General features: G+C 48.3%; 1 protein-coding gene across 1 annotated transcript; it reads right to left on the bottom strand.

Annotated features, from left to right (window-relative positions):
- Positions 1-1,372: 1,372 nt before the first annotated feature.
- Positions 1,373-6,845, bottom strand: LOC148911326 (uncharacterized). Its single transcript, XM_089029519.1, has one exon. It carries the CDS (start codon positions 6,564-6,566, stop codon positions 1,617-1,619), a length of 4,950 nt encoding a protein of 1,649 aa, XP_088885645.1. The 5' UTR covers positions 6,567-6,845; the 3' UTR covers positions 1,373-1,616.
- Between the last annotated feature and the right edge of the window lie 3,074 nt (positions 6,846-9,919).

Raw genomic sequence — 9,919 nt, 5'->3', positions numbered from 1 at the left:
GGCCTTTGACCGCGCGCAAAGGATAGAACAAGGAATTGGTAGTGTCATTCTACGTAAGGTACGCACACCTACGAAAACGCAACCTACTGACGGCAGCGGAGAAACCGCAGTGGCAGACGCAAAGCGAATAAAGACCGCCTATGGTAGTAAGTATGTCATACCACTGGACTTTGAAGTAATCACGAATCACGGTGTGTATTACCCAAGACAGTTATCCGAGTTACAGTTTGAAGTAACCTTAGCAGATGCTAATAACATCATTGGTGGGCTAAGCACTGCACTTACCACAACAACCCCATACTCTATTACCAACTTAGAGCTGCAGTATGAGACCGTGTACAGCGAAGAGCTGGCCCGTAGCGCTGGCATGGAATACAGCTCCGGGAAGGCATTCTTATACGACCACGTAGTAATGTATAAGACGTTTAGCTTCTTGGATAAGACGGATGAGGTTATCAACCAAAGCATTAACCTCCCCCGAAGAAGTCTCACGGGGCTAATGCTGGTGTTTGCTAAGCCCTACGAGGCCGGTAAGCGTGACTCCGAAGACTTTCACAACCCCAACATTACTAACGTAGGGGTCAACATAAACGGCGTTCCAAACAAGGTCTACTCCCAGGGGATAAAGCCCGCAGACGTGTACAGAGAGGCAAAGCGTAAGTTTGGCGACCAAATTAGCCCCGAGGAATTCTTTAAGGATAAGTATGCGCTGTGGATTGACATGCGCACCATTAACGACGAAGACCTACATGGTCAGGGTTTACGTCTAGTAAATACGCAGGATGGCATAACATTGGAGATCAAACGCACCAAAAACGCCAGTGCCGGCGACGGCGACAAAATAAACTGCTACGTCTTCGTCGTGTCTGACGCGCAACTGAGCGTAGAAATGAATCAGCTAAAGAGCGTTGCCTATTGATCCACTCGCTCATCCTTTTGATTAAAAAAATATCGTTGGTATATAATGCTTCGCGTATTCGAAAACAACGAAACCAAACTGCAATGCATAGTGCAAGGCGATAAACTATACTTCAAAGCAAAGGAAGTGGCGCTGGCGTTGGGTTACGAACGCCCAAAAGATGCAATTAAGGTGCATGTTCGTGAAAAGTATAAGGTAAAGCTTAGCGAACTTAGAGTGGAGGTGAATCGCCTCCCCTCGTATTCACAGCCTAATTCCCTGTACGTAACCGAATCTGGGTTGTATCAACTAATATTTAGCTCTAAGATGCCAACGGCAGAGACATTCCAGGATTGGGTCCTCGAGGACGTTCTTCCCGCATTGAGAAAGACAGGTAAGTATGAAATAGAAAGGCGGTTCGATAGTCCTAACAAGTTAGTCTTCAAAATGGAAAATGAGTTTGACCTGCGCCAGTAAACACGACGAACGACGTAAACGAATGAACAAGCTTTAATAATGAAACGTAGTCGCAAGATGGCCGACCAATAACAACAGTAATGAACAGGCGTCACTGGCGCGGGCGCGCGCGCATGACAGGCACAAATGTCCGCGGGCACAACGGGCTCGCTGGCGCAGTATCTTCTTCTTCCTTATTTTCTGTTAATTAACTGGATAACAAAGTTATTATGGTTCATACATCTACAGGTCGCATAATGTCTCAATATAGGAAGTAGTCCTTGAGGTAGGCTGGGGGTTTGCGTGTTCGTTGTGGTCTCGAGGGAGATTCTTCGCTGCTGAGATCGTTGTTGATGGGCAGTGGGACGGTGAGAGTGACTTGCGAGGGTGGTGGGTCTTGCTCAGTTGTTTCTGGGGTTGTGTTGGTGTCTTCTTCCGATGCGTTGTCTTGATTGTTTGGTTTACACCAGCTTGGTAAGTCAACTTCGTATGGGCGGATAAGTTCCGATGGGGGTGTTGGTGGACTTGGTTCTTCTGACGCTAACGTTGGGTCTACGGTGGCGAAGTCTTCGTCGGCATCGTTGTGGATTACTTGAGTACTAGTGTGGGAGGAGGCGAGGGGAGCGGGAACGGCATAGCACTCACATAGCTTGACCTTGTATGATGTGGCGCGAAGTTGGGATCCGGTGAACTTCTTAATGTAACACCAAGGGTCGCTCACTTCTGTAACGATGTAGCGGTCACGAGCACGTAGTTTGTCGCGGTCAGCGATCAAATAAACTATGTCTCCCACTCGAATCTGTGGCTGAGGTGCGGCAACTCCGTGTTTGTCTTTGGACTTTTCGCTGTGGGGATGGTTAGTGGACCTCTTCTGGTGCTGCGCTACTATATTCTGGTAGTCAGATAGTGGGAGTTGGTCACAGGTGTATTGACTGCGCTGTGTCCATAGTTCACGAGCGGAGAGACCTTGATGGCGTAGGCGAGAGTTGAGACGAGCTGTTGCTAGTGCGAGGCCAGTAGAAGTAATGGGTCCACCTCCGGGCTCCTGTCGCAGAAGCTCTTCTTCTAGCTCTTGAATAGCCTTTTCGGCGACTGGGTTCTTATTCTTATTCTTTATGCGACCAACATCGAGCCAAATGTTCAAGTGTTTTAGACCGTCGTTGTTGCTAAGAGATAAGAAGCTTGGTGCAGGGTCTACTCGAATGACTGCTCTTGGACCGTCCAAAGGGTGTAGTTCCACAATGAGGCGTGTAAGGGCGTCGCGCAGGGTGTCGTACTTTTCGTCTTGTATTAAACAAGTGTTGGTGTAGGATGTCGAACACTCTCTGAGTAGTAAGATTGCTTGTCGTTGTCGTTTGATAACGTCAGCAGCGAAGGATATGCCGACGACGTCGGGTGGTTCTTCAGATGATTGGCTTACGAGAGAACTTGGAAACTTCCGTAAGGAGGCACATGGGTGGCATGACGAGGATACCCTGGTTAGGGCACTGTTCATGTCTAACGCAAAGAAGTGGCGTAGTACAACCATCTGAAGCTGGTTGCGAGATGGATGGTTTAGACGAACGTGGAGAGCTGTGAGAAGACCATCAAGTACGGACCGTGGTACTACTATTGCCTCAGATGAGGGGGTGAAAGGTTGGTTGCGTTTGACTACTAGAATGCCGTCTTTGGAGATGGACGTTACGTTTAGATAGCGTTTGATGTCTTTTATGTTAGTCAGTTTCTTCGAGGGTCTAGTTCCTTGTTTCAGATGGGCATGGACTCTGCGGAGGTCGGGACATCCGTTTTGGATTTCTCGCCATGCTGATCTCGTGGTGAATGGAAGTGACTTGGTGTTGTCGATGATGTCTTGAATGGACACGTCACGGACGACAGAGTCTTCTGTTTCTTTGATGAAACTGCACACCTGGCATGTTGGTTCTTGGCACTCTGGAGCGTTGCGGCTCGTAAAGTCTGAAGGGAGGTTAGCCGTACCGGCCAAATGCTGCAACGTGACTTGATATCGGCTAACGGTAGTTAGGAATGATGTTACCCGAGGGCTTGCGGAAAATTCGCCGCGACAGAGTTTATTGATGGCTTGGACGCATGGTTTGCTGTCAGTGAGTACGCAAGTACGGTGTTCAGACTGTATTATAAACGGGCTGAAGTGCTTGACGGCCGCGGCGATACTCAGTGCTTCAATTTCACAGGGCAGCCAGTTGACTTGGTGTTTGCGGAGTTTTGCGCTGAAAAATCCGGCAAGATAGAGGTTGTTCTCACGGGACACATATAGTGTTGCTCCGAGGCCACGTTTGGTTACGGAGCCGTCTGTTACGATCCATAAGGAGTCGGATGGACGTGGTAGAGCGATGGCTTTGGTTGACGTGAGGGCCTGCTGAGCAGCTTTAAACTTGTGGAGAAGACTTTCGTTCAACGTAAGTTTGTCTTGTGACTGGAGACCCGAGATTGCGCCTTCGAGGGGGTCGATTAGGGAGGAACACTCTGGTAGGACGCGGCTAAGGACTTTGTAGGACCCAATAAAAGAGCGCATGCCTTTGACGGTAGTTGGAGGAGGACAAGATGCAAGAACCGCGACGCGATGAGGACTTGCAGATAGTTTGCCTTGGGACCACACCCATCCTAATATGGTGGTGGACTTTGGACAGATGACCGTTTTAGTTGGTGAGAGTCTAAGGTTGCACCTGTCAAGCTGTTCCAGGACCCGTGCCCAGATAGGTAGAAGGTCTTCGGGGCTTGCTCCTCCGCAGTACAAGTCGTCTGCTATCTTTGCCACGCAGCCTTCTTGGATGAAGTCACCGAGTACTCGACACATCATCTCTTCGAGTGCTGTTTCTGAGCCGGGCATTCCCATTGCGGAGCGGCAGTAAACGCGTACGCCACGAAATGGTGTGGCTACGCCGCAGTACTTCCTGGATTCTTTAGCAAGGGGTATTTGGTAGAAGGCGCGGCTGAGATCAGACTTTATCAGGAACTTCCATGGTGCAATGGTGCGTAGTGTGGAGTCAACGTCTGGCATGAGTGATGGTTGGGGTTTGCTGTAACGTCCCACGTCTGCAAAGGCAGTGACGAGGCGATGACCGCCAGAGGGTTTCTTTATGAGGAAGGAGGGGTTCAGGTATTCTACTGCCACGTCGATATCTTCGGGTTTTTGGAAGACTTGGTCTCTTTCCAGTTCGTCAAACTTCTCTTGCAGCTCTATTAGTTGGTTTCGAGAGTATTGAGGAAGGCGCCCTTTACGTTGGGGCGGCTGTACCGGTCCCATGTTTACGCGGGCTTCTATATGGCCCGCTGCTCCGTTGTACCCTGGAATGTCCGGTTTGAAGACGTTGTCGTATTTCTGTAGGACCTTCTGGAATTGGTCACGCATGGAACTTGTAAGTAGCTTGTCTGGATCTAGACTTACGCTGCCTGAGGACGGCGGGGTAGGCTTTACTTCTGTAACGGGGAGTGTTGAGGGTGGAGCCGCTTCGGGAGGAGTCGCTGGGACGGTTGGGCGGGCCCAGCAGATGTGGTCGTGGCGTCGGACGGTGTATGGTTCGTCGGACGTGTTGGTAATTCGCACTTTACCTCCGACTGTATCTATGACTCGTGGTTGGGGCCATGGGTTTTCGCTGGGTGGAGGGCGTTTGAGTTGGGACGTATCACTACGGGGTTCAATGGCGATAGTGTTGTCAGTTCCCAGCTCGGGGGGGACGTCAACTTCTAGGTAATCTCCAGGCCAGATAACGGTGGTGGGCGACGATGAACGTAACACATACGACGTGGCGTGGCGTATGGTGTGAGCCTGAGTGCTGTGTTTTTCATCGGTGTGGTACAAGATGGTTTCGGAGCCTTGTATAGTTATCTGTTGAGTGGCTGGGCGAACTGAGATGTCGTTCGCGATGAGGAAGGGTATTCCAGCGAGTATGTCAACATCTATGTCCTCTACTACGAGGGCGTCGAGCGCGAGTTTCTTGTTGGAACGAGAGAGCAGGACGTGTACTTCGCCAATAACGGTCAGCGGTGTCGTACCATCGGCTTGCAATGCTTGTTGGGAAGACTTTTCGACGGTAAGACCAAGTGTCTGTGCAACGGACGCTTTAATCATGCTGGTTTCGGCGCCGGTGTCGAGGGTCAGCCTCACTGGGTGTTGTCGATAGAAGGCGTTGAGTAGGGGTGACCTTCTGGTGCTGACCCTTCGGGAGATGGAACGTGCGGACGGAAGGGCTGACGCTTCACTGTCAACTTGATCAGGTGCGTACAGATCTAGGTTATCGTCGTCTTCTTCTACTTCCTCTTCATAGTTGGTTGTCGAGCGAGTCTTGGCGAGGAAGAGTCTGTCCTCAGGAGGTAAGTAAGGGCACTTACTTAGGAAATGCTGTTGATCTGCGCGGCCTGCTTCTTTGCATAGTGGGCATGACCTGGGGCGTCTGGAAGTCGTTGAGCGGCGACTGTTTGGCAATTTGTTTGGTTCACGTGAGGCAGGGAATCTAAATTTTGACGCTGTAGCGCGTAGTATCTTGGAATCAGCGGCTGTGCGCAGTTCGTCAAGCAGTGAGTCCAACGCTTGGGAGATTTCTGGTTTTATCGATGCGAGGGTTCTGGAGCGAAGTTCCGTGCCATATCGTTGTTTTACGAGGTTTGGTAAGTCCGGGTGGATTAGTCTAAGCCAGGTGAGAACGATCATATTTTCAAGACTGGGTGTTGATTCCTCGTCGGCGGTTATAATCTCGCCATGGTGGGTGATATTGCCATTAGCGATGAGGAGATTGTCTTCGACGAAGGACATCAGTCGTTGAAAGAGGTCTTCTGGGCGTTCGTCATGTTCCAGTTTAATGTTATTAAAGTCGATAAAGTGTGCTCCGGTGGACTGGAACCCATAATGCATGCGAATCATTTGCCAGATGGAGTTGATAGATGTTGAGTTCTTGACAATTGAATTTCTAGAGATAACTGGGCAATAATTAGCGATTTGGCCAAGCATCAACTCCAGATGGGTACACTTTTGCTGTGCTGTTCGACGTCTAGCGACAGGGACTGCTTCACCGTCATCAGTAAAGCCTCTTAGAGGGCCTCGAGATTTCTTTAGCCACGTCACGGTATCACCAAGGAAGGATGCGAAATTTACGTCGAGAGATAATGTATACTGTAGGTTTTGTCTCCATGCTTCGAAGGAAGTGATTGTCTCGTTTTTAGTCAGTGTCCATTGTTTTGGTGCTCTTGTTGAGGTCATTTTTGGAGTCGATGGTTTGGGTGATTGTTGATGAGGCCGTGTGAATGTGTTTCGTAAGCTCTTGTGTACGTTTCTTGCTGTTCGTTTTCCAACCACCGTACAGGTTGGCTCGTTACGAGACTTCTGCTATTGATCGTTGTATTTATACTGTTGTTCGTGGGTCCTTTAATCGCTGCCACCACGCCAGTAAACACGACGAACGACGTAAACGAATGAACAAGCTTTAATAATGAAACGTAGTCGCAAGATGGCCGACCAATAACAACAGTAATGAACAGGCGTCACTGGCGCGGGCGCGCGCGCATGACCGGCACAAATGTCCGCGGGCACAACGGGCTCGCTGGCGCTGCATAAGAAAGTCGTGGACTACATACGCCGCTTCTACCCACAGATGCTCATAGCGCCCGGCTTAGGGGAATTGCAGGATTCTGACAGCAAACGCATAAAATGCTGGCAGAAGGGTTATCAAAGGGGTCAACCCGACCTCTTAATACTGAACGCGCATTTAAGGTATGAAGGGCTTTGCATCGAATTAAAGACGCCGAAAGGAAATGGCATACTCTCCGCAGACCAACGCAAGATAATTTCGCAGTATGACGCGAATGGTTACCTGACCATGGTTAGCAACGATTATGACGTCATCTGTCGTGCCCTTAGCAACTACGCGGAAGGCATCCGTATTCCCTGTCGGTGGTGCTGCAAACGCTTCAAGACTACGGAGACAAGGGCAACGCATTTAAGAATATTTCATAGATATAATGATCGTCAACCAAACACACTGGCGTGACCTGATTTGCGGTAAAGCATACGAAATAAAAAATTACGTCGTCTTCGAAGACATCGACCGTTTACGGTTAGTCCTCAAAGACTTAGAAGGTAAGGAATATTCCCTTTGGGCGCCGGATTGCGTGCGGTACGTAATTCAGGGCGAGGAATTCACCCACTTACGCAGCTATGGTAAGGTAAATGGCCGATGGAAGTTTGACATTGAAAGAAGAGTCACTCCATCTCCTCTTTGTAGTTAAGCGCGTCTGCTAAAGTCCGCTGCGCTTTAGGATCCGCGGAGCACCAATGCCCCACAAAGGATCCTTCGGAGAATACCCTGTCGCAATGAAGGCAGGTGTATTTTTTACGCGGTTTGGGTATCGGTGGCTTACGAGGGGTAATGCAGTCGGCAGGTAGTTCGCAAGTAATACAGTCCATATATTGAAAGGGCGATTAGGAATCCTCCAAAGAATGCGGCTGCGTAGGCTAGCATATACCTTAAAAGGGGGTCCTTATTTTTATTCATTATTATTCTTAATAATAATAAATAAAAATAAGGATGGGATTTGAGACTCTTTGCGCAAACCCTATCTTACTATCTTAGGTCCTTTCTAACTTCTACGGGCTTTCCTTGCAGCCTCATTACCGGCATGCCAGGCCTCAAAGCGATCTAAGTACTCCTTAAAACCGCCTTGGCCGTCGTAAAGGCACTGCCAAATATGTTGGTCACTTCTTTGACAGCCGCAGCGCTCACAAAGCGCCTCCCAATGTTCCCTGTTTTCCCACCTTACGCCTTCGACGCAGTCAAACTCCGTAAAGCGCTGGTCAATTTCCTTCTTCCGGCGCGTTAACTTCCTTTGGGTTTCCTTTGGGCAACATCGTGCGGCAACGTCGCCGTGCTCCTCGCAAGCCACGCTCAGCAGGTCGTAATTACCGCGGCATCGATGTCGGTGCCATTCATCGTTCTTATCCTCCTCGCATCGCTCACATACGTTCTTTAGACAAACGCGGTTATCCACGTGGTAATCCAACATTTGCGCGCTGCTAAAGAGGCGATTACACTCCTTACAACGCCTTTCGCGTGCCTTCTTAGCGCACACCTTTTTTTCAACGTGGTATTTTAACATTTGCTTCGAGCTGAACTCCTTGTTACACCGCTCACACTCCATATATAATAAGGATTTAATAACCCTTATATGGGATACCGCATGAAGTCCTTAACGGCCAGAAACTATTTCAAAAGTGTCTCAGAATGTTGACGTTTAGGTTAAATCTTTGTTAAGGATACCTGGAAACTATTCCAAAGAGTGTCTCAGAATGTTGACGTTTAGGTTAAATCTTTGTTAAGGATGCCTGGAAAGCCCGTAATGGTTAGTAGGCGGCTTAAAATAGTAAAGTAGGGTTTGTGCAAAGAGTCTCAAATCCCATTCTTATTTTTATTTATTATTATTAAGGATAATTAAGGATATTTAATAATAATAAATAAAAATAAGAACCCCTTTTTGAAGGGCGCTTGCAGGATTCAAAATAGTAAAGCTAAGACACTCTTTGAAATAGTTTCCAGGCATCCTTAACAAAGATTTAACCTTATTGTCAACATTCTAAGACACTTTTTAAATAGTTCCCAGGCATCCTTAACAAAGATTTAACCTTATTGTCAACATTCTAAGACACTTTTTAAATAGTTTCCAGGCATCCTTAACAAAGATTTAACCTTATTGTTAACATTCTACAGGGGATATCGCATGAAGTCCTTAACGGACTCCTTAGCCCACGTTGCCATCGTTATCAGCGCGCCAAACCGTTCTGCACGCTTCAGACCGCACATTTCATCGTACAACTCCTGCACGCGCTCTTTTAACCGGTCTATCTCCTCCCTTTGCATTTCTATGGTGTCTCTTTTATCTTTTGCGTCGGCGACAATTCTTTGCACTGCTTCCACTGGCTCCATTATATAAATATAAAATGAACCCAGATCACATGCCTTGTAACGCTCTGATAGTAGGACCCACCGGCTGCGGAAAGACCCAGTTCGTGGTAGAGCAGCTATTAGGACCCTTTAGATACCGTTTCGACTACATCGTGCTGCTTTGCCCCACCTACGTGAATAACCGCACCTGGACGGGCATAGGAGTGAAAGACGACGACTTCTTCGTAGATATCTTAGACCCTAACGAGTTATCCAGCCATCTTAAGTTTTGGCACAAACAATTCCCCAAGAATACGCAAACACTCCTCATATTGGATGACATCGCCTGCGGGGACGACGTAAAAAGACGCACTTCGGAGTTGGTGAAGCTAGCCTTTAGCGGCAGACACGACAATATCAGCGTTTGGTTGCTCTCGCAGCAGCTTACCAGTGTCTCTAAGCCTTTTAGGGAAAACATAGGTTCACTTGTCGTATTTTATACTCCGAGCAAGTCTGATTTGGAAACCATTTTAAGCGACTACGGCGGTGAGATATCCAAGGAACAGTTGCATGAATACATGCGGCATTTAAAAACGCACCAACATTCCAAGATGATCTTCTCTTTGAGGTTTCCGTATTCCATTAACATATATGGACATTGAGCAGCTCTTAGATGAAG

This window comes from Actinia tenebrosa, unplaced genomic scaffold (assembly GCF_029948245.1).
Source record: "Actinia tenebrosa isolate PJP-AT-01 unplaced genomic scaffold, QUT_ActTen_1.0 PGA_scaffold14__42_contigs__length_11649687, whole genome shotgun sequence".
Taxonomy (NCBI): Eukaryota; Metazoa; Cnidaria; class Anthozoa; order Actiniaria; family Actiniidae; genus Actinia; species Actinia tenebrosa.
This window is presented reverse-complemented; position numbering and strand designations above follow the sequence as displayed.